The sequence below is a fragment of the Manis javanica genome, chromosome 18 (genome assembly GCF_040802235.1).
Source record: "Manis javanica isolate MJ-LG chromosome 18, MJ_LKY, whole genome shotgun sequence".
Lineage (NCBI taxonomy): Eukaryota > Metazoa > Chordata > Mammalia > Pholidota > Manidae > Manis > Manis javanica.
Genome location: NC_133173.1, coordinates 4,439,233 through 4,456,439, shown reverse-complemented (window position 1 = coordinate 4,456,439; position 17,207 = coordinate 4,439,233). Strand labels below are relative to the sequence as shown.

Genomic DNA, 17,207 nt, shown 5'->3' with positions numbered 1-17,207 from the left:
AGACGGGACGGGGCGGGGCGTGCCTGAGGGGCGGGGCCGCGCGGTCCCGGGCCCCGACTGGCCCCGCCCCCCAGCTGGGGATGCGCGGACCGAGGCGGCCTGCTTCTCCCAGCTGGAGAAGCCCATCTGCTCACGGGCGGGGCGCTTGAGTCTCAGAATGCAAGTTGTAACAGGTGAGCAGACCAAAACTAGCTAGGAGACCTTTTCGCTTAGGGTGGGGAGGGTGGATCTTTCAGCCCTGAGCCTCTACTTATTGGTGGGCTTAAGACAGCTGCTCTTCGCGCGTTTGTTCGTACATTCATTCATTCAGGTGCAGACCCTCCGTGCTTCCGCTATTTCTACTCCTCTGTCGCGTCCTCAATTTCAGCAAAGCTCTCCCTCCCCAGACCCCTGGGAGCCTCCAACCCTCTTCCTACGGTATACAATTAAGGAAAACCTAAAAATTCAAGAAATTAGGAAATGTATAGAGCAATCAGTTATACATATGGAAGAAAATTTTGGATTCATACTCAAACCATACATACAATTAATTAAAGGTAAAAAGCAAAGCTATGAAAATACTCAAAAAATAAAATATAGGGCAATATCTTCATGATTCAAGGTAGGGAAGAGTTTTTAAAGCATAACTCAAAATTGCAAAATACAAAGGAAAAGAATTATAATTTTGACTATATTGGTCAAAACTTTTGGTTATTGAGGGAAACCATAGAGGATGAAGAGATAAGCCACAAACTGAAGATATTTGTGACACATATAGCTGATAAAGGATTAGTATACAGAAAATAGAAAAATCTTCTAAAAATCAATGATAAAAAGAAAACTACCAATAGAGACCTACTCAAAAGTATGGCAGATACTTCACAGAAGGTGAAATACAAATGTTCAATAAAGCTAAGCAATGTTCAGTATCATTGCTAATCAGGGAATTAAATCCACAATGAGGTACCATTTTACACACTTGACATTTGCAAAACATAGTAAAACTAGACAATATCAAGTGTTGGTGAGATTATTGAGTAAGAGGACTCACATACTTCTGGTGAGAATGTAAATCAGTATGGACATTGGAGAACAGTTTGGTAGCATCTAGTTAGCGATACAGATACTTTATGACTTAGCAACCCCACTCTTAGGCATATTCCCTAAGAAACTCATAAGAATGTTCACTGCCAGAAGTATGTAATAGTTAAAATATTGAAACAAATGTCTGAGAATGAGAGAATCATGTGGCAGAGATTGTAAGTTGCTCCCCACCCTCAGGATCCACTTCCCATGCCTTTAAGACGCCTGATTTTTAACTAGATGCATAACCACTTCAAAAAAAGACCGTGTTTCCCAGGCTCCCTTTCAGCTAGATGTGGCCATGTGACTAAATTTTGTCCAGTAAATTATAAATGGAAGTGGTGTGTTTAATTTCTTCTTCCCTCTTGTTCTTTTCTGTGGCTGAAATATAGAGATGATGCCTGGGGCAGGAGCAGCTATCTTGGCCTATGAGATGACTTTGGGAAAAAAAGTCACTCAGAGCAGAATGATAAGATAGAAAAAGCGTGGACCTCTGTCACTGTAGTGTGCCATCCCGGCTCCGGCTCTGGACCACTCATCTCTGCATTTTTACATGAGAGAGGAATAAACTTCTATCATGTTTAAACCACTGTGTGCTAGTTTGTGTTATTGTTCAGCAAATGTTTTCTCCTCTCCCTCTTCTGCATCCCACTGATGTGGACTTGGCCATATGACACACCTTGGCCAATGGAATATGAGTAGACATGATGCAAGTAGAAGCCTTGTGTGCCAGGGGTTTGTTAGTGAGACGATGCCCTGGACAGCCACCGACCACTTACGCTGGAACTCTGAAAGGTTCTCTCTCTTACGTTGAGTGGTGGGTAGAAGGGCGCAGCAGTGTGTCGTAGGAGACCTGACTGAGCGTGAGCAGGCTCAGGCCCCTCTCTGCAACAGAGGAACCCCTGCATGCTCACTAACCATAGCAAGATTCCGATAAGACATGCAGAGGTTCCCACTGACTCAGGGTTTGTAGAAATGTTTAGAACAATTTGAGTTTTCAGTTTGTAATCAACAATTAAATATATAAAATAGCTCGATGTATGCATTTGGTAAGTTTTAAGTATGAAGTGTTTAAATGGTTGGGAAAATCATGCTTACTACAATGGGCGTTAAAGTCTAAGTTGTAGTGATCTTTCTCTGGACAGAGAAGTCCTTCAGATATTAAGACCCTCAGTAATTACGGAAAAAGGAAGTGATAAGTAACTGCATGTATAAATGTATGTTATTGTCTATAGTGGTTCTTTTTCCATCTCCAAAAGCTGTGACTGAGTTGGAGGTGCGTTTTATGAGCTAGAATAGAATAGGGGGGACTCGGTGTTTCTCTGGAGAGGGACCCTGGCATCCCATGTGAAGTGGCAATCTTCCCGAAGTCCTGAGCTTGCAGATGAGTGTGGATAAGACTTCACATACACATGAGCACAAAGGCTCACCAGAGTGACGCCTCTCAGAGCCCAGCAAAGTCCCACATCCAGCTTGGGGCCACCAATGCGAAGTTCTGTCATTTAGAGAAGATACTTTGCTCTCATTTCTGTACATCTGGGCCTGATGTCACTTCTCCTGCAGTCGTCCACAGAGCACTGTCTTCTTAGCCCTGACATATCAGTTTCTAAGGGCCCCTCCTGCCAGATCCACATCCCTTCCCCAGGGAACTGCTGGGGGTGGTATGGATTGTGGGGGTGGAGTGTGGGTCTAAGGCCAGCTCAGAGTCCTGGCCATGACCACATATGTATGTCCACCAGCAGACCCCTCTCCCCCTCCTGAGCATGCTCAGATTCCAAAACCATGGATCAAGACCAATGACTCATGAAACCAAAGACGTGTCAGGGTCCAGAGTCAGTTTCAGGGAACTGGGCTTTCAAGCGTGCAACAGAGCAGGGACGGTGAGGGCACTCCTGAGCCTGACGGGAGCCCATAGGGCATAAGTGTGCATATATGGATTCTAGAAGGACTGACAGAGGTATCATAATTATCTGTGCAGCTGCAGAGGAAAATATCAAGAAAAACCAAGTTTGGGTTGGAAGGCTACTTAGCATCATCTATCAATATTCAAAATGCACCTACTCTTTTACCCAGTGTGTCATGGTTCCAAGTTATGAGTTTATCCTATAGATACATCCTCCCATCCACATGAGCCATTTATATAAGGACATTTATTGTAGCATTGTTTACAAGAGCAAAAAACTGGAAACAACCTAGAAGTCCATAATTAAGAATGAGTTAAATCAAATATAGAACATCTGTGTTATGAAGCATTTATTATGTGGCCGTTGAAAAGATCAAGGAGGATTTATGATGCAGATACAAAAAGATCTCTAAGATGTATTGTTAAATAAGAAAGCAGTATAACAGCCCACAGCTTGTGTACACAAAGTGGAGAGTATATACACACGTACTTGCACACGCACAGCCGGTAACCGGGAGGATATACAAGAGCCTGCCATCTTGGTTGTTTCTGTGAAGGGGAAGCCGGGAACTCAGGGAGGAAGACACACAAGTTTTAAACTGATAGGTATGCAATTCCTAGATTTACCAAATGTTAGAATTTTAAAAAGTGGGGCTTGAAATGAACTGTGCCTATAGAGCCCATACATACGGTCTATACAGGATAGGCTTTGTAAGGTGAACGGTCACTGCTGTCCCCAGCACTGGGGCGCCGGCAATCAAAAGACGAACGAAGGGGGACTACGCGGGTGGAAGGCAGTGAGGATGCTACGGGCCAGAAGGCGGCGCTACAGAGCACAGGCCGGGCCCCGCCTGTGGAGGGCACCGGGATCTCAGAAAGTGACGCTGATAGTTTCCATGAACACACAAGAGCTGCTGCATCTGACTGTTGTTCCTTCAGAGCAGTCGGGCGACAGCCGGGATAATTTGGGGAACCCCTGAGCTTTAAAAAACCCCTGAGGTTTAAAAAGTGTGTCGGGACCTCCCGTGGGACCCTTAGAGTGGACACACGTTACTCACTGGTGGCAAATACCTGTCTACAGAGAAAGGACCTAAGTTTTTGAAGCAGTCAAATTTGTCATCTGGCCACAACTTTGGTTAGAGAAGCGAGAGATTAAGTTAGTCAATCTTTTGGTAAAAAAAACAAAGCATACAATCAAAGCGGATGCTGCCCTGATGCTTCTTAAAAATGGGCTCTGACAGCGGAGCCCAGAGAGGACGCTACAGGTGCCGCGCGCCTGGGAGGCACGGGGGGAACGGGGCTCGGGCCACGGCGACGACTTTGCAGAAGCCAGCGCTCCCCTGGACGGGAGGGTTCCGTCTGCCGGGCGGCTCAGCTCTTCTTGCGCAGCTGGCTGTACTGCGCGCGGCCCAGGATGGGCTCCATGACGCTGGGCCGGAAGAAGCTGTCGCTGACCCGGCGCGCCGGCTTCTCGCGGGGCCCGGCCGGGAAGGCGGCGCGGGGCGCGGCGGGCCCTTCCCCCCTGCCGTCGGGCCCCGGGCCCCGCGCGCTGCGCAGGCCGCCGCGGGGCGGCGCGGGGCGCGAAGCGGGCTCGGGGCTGGCGGGCGGCGCTGCGGACGCCCTGCGCTCCTCATCCCGGCCCTCGGCCTCGGCCGGCGGGTTGTCGATGTCCCGGAATTCGCTCTCGGGCTCCATCAGCGACAGCCTGGGGAGCTGAGCGCCCGGTGGCTGTGTTAGGGCGCCGGCCCAGCCCTCGGCCTGCGCCTCTCTCCCACCGCCAACTCTGGGGCCCGCGAGTTCACGCCCCCCAGGAGCGGCCGTCCGAGGGCACGGGTTAGGGTGTGGGGCTGGTGCCTCCCGTCAGTTGTGGGCTAAACATGCCCATACATTGGCCCCAGCCAGGGTCAGGGTACCCATTTGTGGCCCGGTTTGGGAGCCAAGGTTAAGAGGCTGGCTGCCAAGCCCCTCCCACGCACCCATGCCTCTTGGTGGGCATGAGTGACAGAGTGACACAGCCCCTGGCCACCCCTAAGGGGCCTCCTGCCCTGGCCAGCCCTCCTTGAGCCTGCACAACCTGTAACTTGCTCTTGTAAGGGGACTAGGGACCCCCAAAGGGAAAGTATTTGTGTCCCTTGGGTTTTTCTTGTTGATGGAGGGTAGAAAGGGGAGCAGCTGCTGCCCCCCAGAACACAGCTCACCCCTCAGAGTGCCCCAGAAGCCTCTCTGCAGCCCCTTCCCCGGAAGCAGCATGCAAAACTGCTGGGTCCTTCAGGTGGGAGCTGAGGGGTGAGGGCTGAGCCACTGGAACCCCCCAGTCTGGTAGTGGAAGACCTCCCCACCAGCAGATGAGAAGGAAGGACGTGGGGAAAGGCCTCAGGCCAGAGCCACCGGTCTCTCTCCTCGAGGCTGGGAAGGGCCCCAGGCAGGACCACAGTTTGCCAAAATGTTTCTGGGGCACTGCGGATCAAAGGAGGGCCACCAGGGACACTGGGAAAGGGCGGGCAGTGGCAGCCCCTTGTGTCAAATCTGTTTTATCTGCCCTTTCCAGGCCCCGAGGAGGAGGGAGGGTCAGCCTGCTGGGACTCACCGGCACGTAGTGCACCACCGTGTCCACCACGTTGTCAGTAACACCCTTCAGGGCATCTGAAAGGGACATGGCTCTCCCCTTGGTGGAGGAGACAGCGTGGGCCGGCGTGAGGTGCAGCACCCTCACTGCCGTGCCCAGCACAGCCGACGGTGCCCAGGTCACCGCGGCGATGGTGCTCTGGAGGGCCTTCTGCAGCGTGTGCGCCACACTGCCCAGGAGGCCTTGCGGTCTGGGCAGGGCTGCCACCTGGGGGCCAGAGCAAGGTCAGCACCTGCTGTAGCCACTCCTCTGCCCCTTTCCCTTCCATGATCCCCAAGGTAGAGGGGAAAGAACAGGGACACGGATGGAGAAAACTGTTAGCCTGGCTCCACCACTAGCTGTGTGGCCTTTGGCAGGACACTTGGCCTCTCTGAACCTCAGTTTCTTCATTTGCAAAACGGGGATGACAAACTCAGTCCTGCCTATTTTATAGGGTTGTTTGAGGATCAGCTGAGAGAAGCGCAGAGGACTTTGTCGGCTGGGCGTTTGGAGGTGCGGTGAAGCGCGCTGCACCATGTCCCATGTCCCATGTCCCTGGGCCTGGGAGCAGAGACCCTTGTCTCACCCTGTGCCTCAGCTGCTCACCCACTCCGTGGGCTGTGGGGCCTCGGAGCCTCCGCCCCCCCACCCCAGCCCCCACCGTCTCCCTTACCTCGCTGAGCTTGTTCTCCTCCATCTCTGATTCCTCGTCCTCCGTCTCCTCCCCCTCTGTGTCCGTCTGGTCCTCGCGGTCCTCCTCCTGGGAGGCCGTGCGGTGGTGCAGCCAGGGCACACGCACCTCACTCTGCCGCCGGGACAGCACCTGCACAGCGGCTGAGGCACCCCACTGGGCCAGGCTGCTCTGAGGGCGGGAAGGCGGAGGGCGCTGTCTCAAAGCCCTTGCGCGAGGTGGGCAGTCGCGGCAAGCAAAGAAATTCCCTTGCCCCCAGCTTGCAGACCCTTCTTAAAACTTTTCACTGAGTGATGACTTCCGTATGCTGAAGTGCATGCACCTGCAGGGTATGGCTCTGGGTTTTTTTTTTATAGGAATGCATGTGGAACCACCACAGATCAAGAAAGAGACCATTTCAACACCCAGAACACCGTGTGCTCCCTGCCCACTCAATACCCTACGAAGGTGACCATATTTGGCCCCTATCATCATACACTGGTTTTGCTGTTTTTGAACTTTGGACTCATGCAATGTGTTTTCTCTCCTAAATAGCTTCCTTTGTTCAATATGACGCTGTGAGATTCGGCCATGTTATTGCTTGATGAAGTTGTCCCTTCTTTTTCATATCTGTGTAATATCCCACTGCATAACTATACCACAGTTTAGACATTCTACTGTTGATGGACACTCGTACTGTTTCTGGTTCGTGGCTGAGAATAAAGCTGATAGGAATATTTCGACGTGTCTTCTGGGGGACATGAACGCTCATTTCCCTTGAGTGGAATTGCTGGGTCAGAGGGGAGATGTATGTTTCACTGTAGTAGAAACACTCTGCAGATCTTTAAAGGGTAAAAAGATCAAGTAGGCCAGAGTGTCCCGTGGGAGGAAACTGACCTGGGAGGGTGGGCTGGTGTCCCCTGAGGGACTCCTTGGCTTATTCCAAACCCCTAGAGAGCCCCACAAACAGGGCCTCCTTAGGGGACAGCTTCAGGGGACACCATCATATCCTAGGTGAACAGGGGTGCCTAAGGCCATGCCACCCAGGGGGCCTCACCACCAGAGGCTAGTCAGGTGCAGAGGTCACTCTCAGCCCCCTTGGTGATGACCCCAGTGCAGGGGACAGAGGGGAACTACTCCTGCATCCCTGCTGTAGCCACAGAACCTGCCACATAGCAGGTTCTCAGCAAACGTCTGCGTGAATGAATAAGCCAGTCCTGAAGATGCTTTTAAAAGTACCACCCAAATGATGACTTAGAAGTGGTTATCTTGGTTGTTGACCTTTATGCTTTTCCTTTATGGTCTTAGTTTCTTACTAAAGCTCCTTATGAAAAAAACCAGCCTATCTCTGCTGAAACACACAGAGAAGCAAGGATGGAGTGTGGTGGGGACTTAGCCCGAACTGGGCCTAGAAAAGGCAGCTGCACTTTGGGCGCAGTGACTACAAATTAGAAGTCTCTAGAAGGGAACTCAGAAGCCTGAGGGCAGTTAGGGGCAGGTCTAGCTGGGGCTCTCTTCTCAACGGACAGGGTTTTGTTGCTTATTTACAGGTATCATGCCCTGGTGCCTGGACAGCAGATGAGGGTCTCTGTACCCTCACGGGTGGGAGGGCCCACAGCAAGTGGCCCACTGGGAGGGTGAAGGTTGGGGTGGACTCAGAGAAGAAATGGGAGAGACAGAAGTGGACAGCGAGCCAGGACCACCCTAGCAAGCTGGCTTGCCCTCAGCTCATATCCTGTCCATCCTCTCCCCTTGAGGCCTGGAGGACCAGCCCTCTGCCCTTCTTAAGGCCTCTTGTCCTCAGACCTAAAGAACCAGCCCAGGCTGGAAGAGATGCTCCCAGCAGAGGAGGCCGAGTCGGGTGGGGGATGGGAGGGACCAGAGCACCCACAGGGCTGCCAGGCCGGCAGTCGGAGCTCAGGCAGACACTCACCAGGGGTGCCACACCCGGGATCCACATGGCCAGGGCGTGGCCCTGCTTCAGCGCCTGCGCTGTGGTCTGGAAGGTGTGTCGAGAGAGGGTGTTGGCCAGGGCCCCAACCCTGCTCACGAGGCTCTGCTGGGCCTTGAGAGGCTTCTGGGCCTGCTGATGCCCTGGAGCAGAGGCTGGATGGAGGTTTTGGAGGGGAAGGGAAAGCAAATCAGAGAGGGGTTGGAGGAAGCTAGGCCGTGTCCAGGCTGGAGAGCAGCCGTCCTAGCCCCACCACAAGTTCCCTGGGGATTCTGGCAACTCACTCCCCCCACTTACAAATAGGTGAGGGTCTGAAAATCTCACGGGGCCTTCCCTGTTCCAGCACTGGCTGCAGGAGCCCTGGTTGCCTCTTGCTAATACCCAGGCAGCCAGGGTGGCCACCTCACTTCCCAGGGTGGGTCTGCCAGCCCCCTCAATGGCAGATACCTGAATCTTCCTTGGCTGGAGGGAGGAGGAACTCTACCACCTTCTCAACACCACTCAGGGCCAAGTCGGCACCTCCAGAGGCCAGCCGGCCAGCTCGGGTGTGGGTGGCATACTCGGCAGTGTCTCTGGCTACCCCCCAGGCACGCTCACAGCTGGACAGAGCGGCCCCCAGGACCTTGTCCGAAGTGCTGGCGATGGGCACGCTGATGCTGTTCCTGGCACTTCGGAGACGGGTAGAGATGGTGTCCTTCAGCTCAGAGGCGATCTGGGGGAAGTGGGAAGTGGGATCAGGCATGTAGGTCCGGCAGGCCCTGAGCTCAGCTTCCATGAAGGCACTGAAAGGCCCAGGGCACTGGCCCCAGTACTTAGGCACCTTGATTAAGCTTAGCTTTAAAGGAAGAGGGCGCCAGTCCTCTCCGTGCCAACTTCCCAGATCTCCTGGCTTCTTTGTACTCCATTTCTGCCTGCAAGATCCTAACCATCCTTTGAGGATCCCCTGCAAGGCCGCCGCCTCCTTGATGACATCTGTCCTGGAATCCTCCTGCACACACGGTATCTCCTTCCCAATTCCTCTGCCGGCCTCTGTCCTTCCCTCAGAACACGGCTTACATTCCCAGCTGTGTTTATACGAATTTATAGATGTGGCTGATCCTCATACAAAGTCTGCACTGAAATAACTTGTCTTTCTCTCCTATTAGCCTGGGAGAGACTATGTGACAAAGATATGCCCTTCATCTGGAAAAATGAAGGGTGAAGAGCACAGACCTCAGGGCCAAACGGACCCGCTCCTGTGTGGCCTCCACTTAAGGCTGTGTAGCCACGGGGAGGTCACGACTTTCCTCTCCTACCCCAGAGGGTCGACAAAAGGATTCAATGGGAAGACTGGATAAATCCCGTGGCATAAGGTGCGTAGGGCTCCGTGGATGTTTGTGTGACGGGTAGGTGGTCATTGAGCTGGATGACAGAGTGGGAGGCTGAAGCTTAGTCCACACAAGGCCTGACGTGGACTTCACTCGGTATTCGCGTACCCAGTGAACACATCCCCAGATGAAGTGCTTTCCCATCTCATGGCCCACAGAGGACAGGAGACTGCAGTCCGAGGATCTGATGGCTGAGACCCGTGACCTTAGGCAGCTGCAGTCCCCAAGTGGTCCAATGCAGGCCCACAGGGTTTCAGGGGCCAGGTGGGGGGCAATCAGGATGCATCCCAAGCTCCTGTTTGAGTTTGTCTCTGGGCTGCGCCTGCTGGTCCCAGAAGGCCTGCCTTCATGTGGCCCCACAGAGAGAGGAGGAAGCCCGTTGTGAGGCCTTAGGGCCGGGCAGCTGCCACCAGCCTTGGAGGGTGTTGGCCACAGAGACTCACAGTCACAGCATCGTCAGCCTGGGGCTGCTCCTCCCCCAACAGGCAGTGACTACAGAGTGGGGGGCACCTTAGAGAAGAGGGGAGGGACTCACCTTCTCAGGAGGGTACTGGAGGGCTGGGATCTTTTCCTCCAGGTGGTCCAGGCCTCGGCAGGCCAGCTCGTTGGCAGCCGTGACTAGAAGTGAAAGGCCGTGGTGTGGTGAGCCCCGCCTCCACCGTGAGCACCTAGCAGCGGCCTCTGTGCCAGGGAAGGTGCCTCACAGCCCTCAAACCCCAGCCCTGCTGCCTCCCAAGCACCTCAGAACCCGCCACCTTTAGCCCCCGTCTGCTGTGACTCCTTGAGACTAGGTGTTGCCTTCCCTCCCGGTAGGGGCTCTGCAGTCAGGCAGTCCTGCTGGCAAAGCCCAGCACCTGCATCTGCAGCGTGGGCCCTCCGGCAAGTCCCAGCCTGCCTGAGCCTCGGGTCCTTCGTGTGTGGACCGTGGATGGATGGTACCTGCCTGGCAGGAGGAAGTGATGGAAACTATGTGAATCACCAAAAAATACTGTCCTTCCTTCTGCTCCCTCCCCTGTCTGGGTGAGCAGAGAGCAGAGCAGAGGTGTGAGGGGAGGGTACCGGAGGGCCCGAGGGTGGGCTCCGGGGGGAACAGGCCTGGCACTACCTAGTCTTGGAGGGGACTGCCTCCCGCCACAGCCCTTCCAGGCCTCAGGCTGTCTTTGGCCCTTCCTGCTCACTCTAGGAGTGAGACGGCCAACCGTGGGGAGACAGCCACAGGGACGAGAAAGGCATTGTCCCCAGAGAGCCAGAAATGCCAGAGGACGCAGAGGCTTCCGGGAGATACTGCCTAGGGGCCGCTGAGGATATGAGCTCTGCAGTCATGATCATGGAGATGAGTTTCAAAGGATGCTTACATATTCTCTTTCATATGTTCCTTCTCCAGATAGCTTATATTTCTTCACACAATTCTCAAGTGTCAGAGACCAGATGACTTGGCTGTCTTCTGACTGGGCAAAATGAGACCCAGGGGAGTATTTAAGGAGCTTACAGGCAGGAAGGCTGGCCCAGGGCCTGAGTCCTCTTTACATGTGTTCTCGCCTGTTTGCTCTGCAGAATCTTCAGATACCCATAATTCTCCCATCAGGGTGGTGGAAGGCCCTAGGCTTCTCAGGGCTGCTGGAATTTCCTTCAGCCCTATCAAGAGTCCTATCTTGGAGACCAAATGTTCAAATGGGACAGGATAATTTTAACAGAGGCAGGTCTGATCAGGCCCGCATGGACTGCTGTTCACCACTGGTGCCCTGGCAGGCAGCTCTCGGCCGCCCCTGCCTGTCACAGGCCAGTAGGTACCCTCAGCAGCTCGGCCCAGAGGCTTGCCCTTCCCCAAAGCTCCCCCCAGCCCTGCCAGGCCAGCCCTTGTGTTGCCCCTGCCCTGTGCCAGACCCTGTTAGTTCCTGCTGCTGCTGGATTTAAAGCTAGCGTGGGTGTCTGGTCTGCCACGGGCCCCCTCCCAGCACTGCCCACGTAGCCCTACCCATCCTTCCCCTGCCGAGTCTTTGGACCATCATTGTCTTCCTAGGAAAATGCCAGCTGGGCTATAGGTGAGGCATCTCCAGGTGAGAAGAGATCTGCACCTGTATTTATCTACATCGATCTGTACCTACATCACTTGTATCTACAGATGAGAAGACTTGTAGGTAGTTAGGAAGGCAGTCAAATGAAAAAGCAGATAGACATGCTGGCAGAGAGACAAGTAAGCTATGAGACTATCAGACAGGCTGGCAGACAACCAGACTGGCAGGCAGGCAGTGCATCCGTGAGCAGGCGGGCAGCCTCTGAGTGCCTCGAGGACTCACACTGGGTGGACAGCCTGCGGACCACGGGCTCCATGCTCCAGGCTGCCAGGCTGCTGGCGCCCTGCACGCCCTTCTCGTAGGCATTGCACACAGAGGCCACCAGCGGGTGGGCTTCCTTGGTGCTGGTGTAGGTCTTCTGGAAGCACTCACAGGTGCCGCTCACCACTGGCAGCTGCAGGACGCGCTGGAGCACGTTCTCCTGTTCCTGGCATGGAAGGAAGGCATTCAGGTCACTCTTCCTCCTTCTCCCGCCTCCCAGGAAGGTGGCCCGGGGTCACGGAGCCCATCAGTGAGGCTAGCTCGGTCTAAGAGACCCAGGAGGAAGCCAGGCCAGAGCAGTCTCTGGATGCCCCACACGAAAAACAAGAGCCAGGCCACCACGCTCTCCTGGTCGCAGACCAGGCTCTGCAGCACTACTGAGGCAATCTCCATCCTTCCGGGGCCACACCAGTTGCACCCCACCTTCTAGGCACCCCACCTTGAACTCAGTGGTAGAAAGCACGTGTGTCAGACTGTCTATAGTTTAGTTCACTTTGGATGGTGGCTCCATCTAAAACTTTTTCTGGTCTTTCTGGGACACTGTCTCCCTGCCTGAGTGTGCTGGTCCCACTGCCTAGAAGGTTCCCCTCCCTCCCATGTCCCTCTCGGTCTGGTGCAGTGCCGTCGCCTCAAGGCACAGCATGGACCTCATGTCTGTGAAGCTTCCTGACTCTCCTCCCTCGCATCAGAAGCCACCACTTTCTTCCCAGGTTGTCCATGTTCGTCACGGAGTGCTGGGGTCGTGTGAACACCTGTCTCTCCCTGTAGGCTGTCATCTCTGTGCTTCCAGCGCCCAGCCTAAGACCTGCACAGTAATATTTCTTGAATAAGTGAATCACAGCCAGGGCTGCACCTGGTAGAAAGTGTAAGTTTAGATCTTCCCAGCTGCACAGAATCACAGAACCTCAGGCCTCCGGGGGGGCCTCTGCAGCAGGAGTCCTTCCCACAGTCTCTCTGGCAAGAGTCTATTTAGACGCCTCCTTGGAATTCACTTGTCCCTCGGAGAGTGGCCTGTGCCCCTCATTGGACAGCAGTGCTCAGCTGAAATCCACCTCTGCCCACTGCGCCACCCACTGCCCTCTGGACCAACACTGAGAAAATCTATTTCATCATTCACAGGCTGCCCCTTCACGAATTCAAAGGCAAGGAAGCCTCCCTTTAGCAGCCCCTTCTCCATGCTAAATATCTCCAGCTCCTAACTTAGCTTATACACTGCTCACCAGCCTGGTCTGGTGAGCCCCTCCTCTGGGCATAGTTTGGGGTTGCCTTTCTTAAAAATACAGCACTCAGGCTTGCAGACAGCGTTCCCCAGGAGGTCTGGGGATGTGAATGGTGAATGAAACTGTCGTTTCTCATTATTGGGGTGCTGTGCTCTTATTAATGCATTTTAACTTTGGCAGCAGCCACATTATTCAATTCTAGGTCACCTAAGAATCTTAGTGAAAAAACATTGGTCTTTGAGGAAAGGAATGTGGAGTCCAGTCGTGCAAAGGGAAGCATTTTCAGGACCACTGTGTTCCAGGCACCAACCAGGTGCTTTGGTGACATGACCTCATTAAATTCTAAGTGAGAACCTCTGAGGTCAGCATTCTCACTACTGCAAAGACTCCGAGATGTGAGGTAACTTACCCGAGATCACACAGTTCCTAAATGGCAGAGCCAGGATTCCAACTCAGGCCTGAAATGGCGCATCTGGAATTTGTTTCAAAATAACACAAGGTAGGGGAATAATGAGGATGAGGCAGGCCTGGTGATGGATTAATGGTGGTTGGGGCTGGTGGAGGGTATTGTATTCTCTGGCTACTCTTATGAATGTTAAGAATCCTTCATATTAAAGTCAAAGGAGAAAACTCGCAGGTCCAACCCGCGGCGCCAGCTCTCTGAAGCCTTGGGTGCGGCACTGCTGCGTGGTCCTGCTCTGAGGCAGGGAGCCAGCCCCTGCTGTTGGTAGGAGGCTGCGGTAGAAGGCCCGTCAGGGAGACCTGTGCGTACACGAGACAGCAGGCCACAGTATTTTAGCTTTTTGTCTTCCAGGTGAGTTTGAAATTTGAACTAGAAAAAGATTATGACTGTAAACAAAACATTTTCTTTAACATTTTGGACAGAGCCTCCAGGGGTTGTTTTAGGCAAAGCCCAAGAAGGAGAGAGATCCTGAGAATGGAATAAACCATCGTCCATTAGGCTGACTTAACTAGGCACTTGGCCATTTTATGCCCCTCTGTGTTCTAAGATTCAGTACAAAACCTAACACGGCGATTCTTAGTGCAAAGGTTAAGTAAAGCCTAATTGGGACACCACGGGTATAGCATGCATTCACAAGTTTTAAGTTTCGCTGTCTTAATTGTGCCTAAATCAGAGAGGCCTTGCCAAGAGGCATCAGGCACACCTCAGAGTGTCTAACCAGTCCAAGTCCCGTCAAAACCAGGCTAGTCACCCAACACTGGAAACCTTGCTCCTTTCACCCCTTCCCGCATGCCGCACGGGCTGCACACCAGGTCACTCCAAGAGGTGCCACGTACATGGAGCACGATATGAGGATGTTCCTGGAGTCACCAAGGGCAGTGACTCAGGCCTGAATACACATGCAGCCTGGGAGGGCAGTCTTCTCCGTCTGAGTTTAGAATACAGTAGCTCCCTTCCTCTTCTGCCCCTCCCTGCAGTATTTCTGTCCTTTTCCTCCAAGGTGCTTAGTTTTAATCAGGCATCTTCCCTCCCCTGCCCAAGATCCTCTACGAGGGCAGGAGTAGCTAGGACGTAATGGGTGATGAGCTAGGCATGTAATCTAGGCCCATCCGACTCAAGGTCCCCTGAACCTTCCCTCCCCGCTCAGCTGTCCACTCCTGACTCAGACAAGCCCAAGTTACTTACGGGGAGCTCTCCATCCAGCAAGGTGGGGCCCTTGTTGACCGCCATCGTAGCTCTTCAGGCTGCAAAGCAGAGGGTCTCAGGTCCATCAGAAGGCCCTCGGCTTGAGGTCCACAGGGCCAGGCCCCTACCTTTCATGGCCACCAGCTGAGCCCAGGATGCCTGGGAGCTCAAGTTCCCTGAACAGAAGGCCTTAGGCTGGAGGGCGAATGTCACGGACGAGTGGCCACACCTTAGAGTCCCATATGGATGAGTTGACCCACAGCCTCCTTCTCAAGACAGATGTTCTTATAAGGGTTCAGGGTAAGAACTGAAAATAATGGTAGCTTTAAGAGATTAAAGGTTTCAGATGAAGTTTAGGGGCTCTTAGATAAGGGCCCAAAGGAGACTAAAAGAACACTTTTCAAGTTTAGTCTCTTTTTTTTTAATGAAAAAGTCTGCATTAATTCTTATTAAGCAAGCTTATCTGGTAATCCTCCCTCCATGCTCAGCCAGGTGAGAAAGCAGTCACTTGCACACCAGCTACTTCAGTTATGTTCTGGAAAAGCTAGTGGCCCAGAACCTCTACTCTGCACGTGGCCATTCTTGGGGAGCAGTCTCTCCCTCAGGGGTTTCCCACAGGCCTCTTCGTCATCAAACCCCCAGCAGGCCCTTACCCTCAACTTCTTTCCTTTAACTCAGAAACAAGGCAGGACAGGTGGATGTTCCAGAACCCCCACGCTCACTCCGGCTGCTGCCACCCCAGGTGCACAGAGCCCAGGCTGTGGAGCGTCTCCTCCGGCAGAAACGATTCCAGTTACTCCGGGGAGCCTTGGGTAATGCTGCTAACACCTCCCAGCCAGAGGAGGGCAGAGAGGAAGAGAAAGCTGGGTCAGCTGGTTGTCATGGCTGTTTAACCCAGGGTCCCCTGGGCATACCCTAACTTCTGCAAGGAGATTGAGCCAAGGAGGAGGTGGACAGCAGAGCTGAAGATCCAGGCTCAAAGGAGTTATTATCCCAGAGCCATGAAATACCAGTTCTGTAATGTTTCCGGCCCCCAGTTTCCAAAAACCTGTTTTCCAGAAAGAAGGTTTTGGGATATATGTTATTAGACTCATAAACTCTAAAGCTTTGGCTCCTTTTCCACATCCTGTCCTGTGGGACCGTTTCCTTCACACCTCCTTATATACCATTGACCCTTAGATTAGCATGCGCACGGGAGCAGGGTTCACCTGAATGTATGACTCTCTGGTGATGAAGATAAAGGGTTCCCAACGGAGAAGAGAACCAGGCCTGGGTTGAGTCCTTGACTATCTAGCCTTTGATGAAGCAATTTCAATCTCTGTAAATTCCTAGCTTTAAATAATTCTAAGTTTAAATTTAGATTCACATTTAAATAAATCTAGATTTAAATATGTTGGAACTCTACCTGGGCTGAGATGCCACCAGAATTGGCAGTGGGAGAGCCAACCGGATCTTGTCAAGTTCAGGAAAGTGATGGTGTTGACCGAGACTCCGGTACTCATCAACAGCCCCCAGCGACACCCCTCGATCCCTTAGCAGTGAGCCAGGTAGGAGCCCAAGTTCTAGTTCCTGGCTTCAATGAGAGAGGACTCTGGTATAAGGCAAAGTTTTCAGATTGTCCAAGAAGGGCCTTTTAGTTAAAATGGATACTAGAAGGACAAAACTTATTTTCCTTGTTGTTGGTAGGCAAGAGAAAAGAGACGGGGGGTGGAGAGAAACAGCTTTGTGATAGACCCTTGGTAATCAATTCCGTATCTGTGATATAATAAGAGCAGGGACACTGAGAAAGGGCGGGAAGAATCAGGCACGGGGGCTCCAAAAGGAGTAATAAATATGTGATACACTTCATACTTTTTGATCCAACGTGGACTTTTAAAACATAGGACAGTAACAGAGAGGAAGGGAAGTAGCCTCTGCCCTCACTTCAAGGTTCAGGAAGAATTGTCCACAAGGCTGTCTGGAGAGCAAACTGGGCCGAAGGGCGATTTTAAGCCTTTGGAATAGTGGCTTTGGGCCAGAGGGAGTATAGGGCTCTGCAGTGTTGACAGAGCCGGGCCTTTGGCCGCTTCAGCTGAAGTCCAGAATGTGGGTGAGAGGGGAGAAGTGGTGAAAGGCCTGGGAGAGGCCCTGGGGAAGAGCCCATTTTCCAGCAGTGTGTGAAGGCCACAGCTGTCTTCTCCCTCCCCAACCGCTCCACCATGGCAGAGCCCAGGGACCTCGTGCCCAAGTGGATCCTGAAGCTAAGCATGGCATTCACACACCTGTTGTTGAATGAATAAACTCAGGCAACAGCGTCCGGCTGTGAAAGTGCTAGCCTGCACAGCCATTAGGAACGTCTTTGGTTCTAGAATCCCTCATGAATGCGGAGCTCGGAAGTGGGGGTATTTAGAAAGGAGAAAGATGCACAGGGAGGGAGGTACCAGGGCACCACTAAGGTTTTAATAA

General features: G+C 53.1%; 1 protein-coding gene and 1 long non-coding RNA gene across 4 annotated transcripts; one reads left to right on the top strand and one right to left on the bottom strand.

Annotated features, from left to right (window-relative positions):
• Nucleotides 1–40: 40 nt before the first annotated feature.
• LOC118968740 (uncharacterized) lies at nt 41–1,651 on the top strand. Its single transcript, XR_005056549.2, has 2 exons — nt 41–173; nt 1,455–1,651. It is a non-coding gene; the product is annotated as an uncharacterized lncRNA (long non-coding RNA).
• A 1,544-nt stretch (nt 1,652–3,195) lies between these two features.
• PLIN1 (perilipin 1) lies at nt 3,196–15,621 on the bottom strand. 3 transcript variants are annotated; one of them, XM_037000437.2, is made up of 9 exons: nt 15,416–15,621; nt 14,763–14,821; nt 11,856–12,060; nt 10,094–10,176; nt 8,639–8,903; nt 8,174–8,346; nt 6,244–6,432; nt 5,553–5,798; nt 3,196–4,678 (listed from the first exon to the last, which is right to left on the bottom strand). In XM_037000437.2, the coding sequence occupies exons 2-9, from the start codon at nt 14,805–14,807 to the stop codon at nt 4,337–4,339; spliced, it is 1,548 nt and encodes a 515-aa protein (XP_036856332.1). In that variant the 5' UTR covers nt 14,808–14,821; nt 15,416–15,621; the 3' UTR covers nt 3,196–4,336. The 3 variants fall into 3 exon arrangements, with proteins under 3 accessions (XP_036856332.1, XP_073083081.1, XP_073083082.1); XM_073226980.1 differs by having other exon boundaries at nt 5,553–5,630; XM_073226981.1 differs by lacking the exon at nt 5,553–5,798.
• Nucleotides 15,622–17,207: the final 1,586 nt, after the last annotated feature.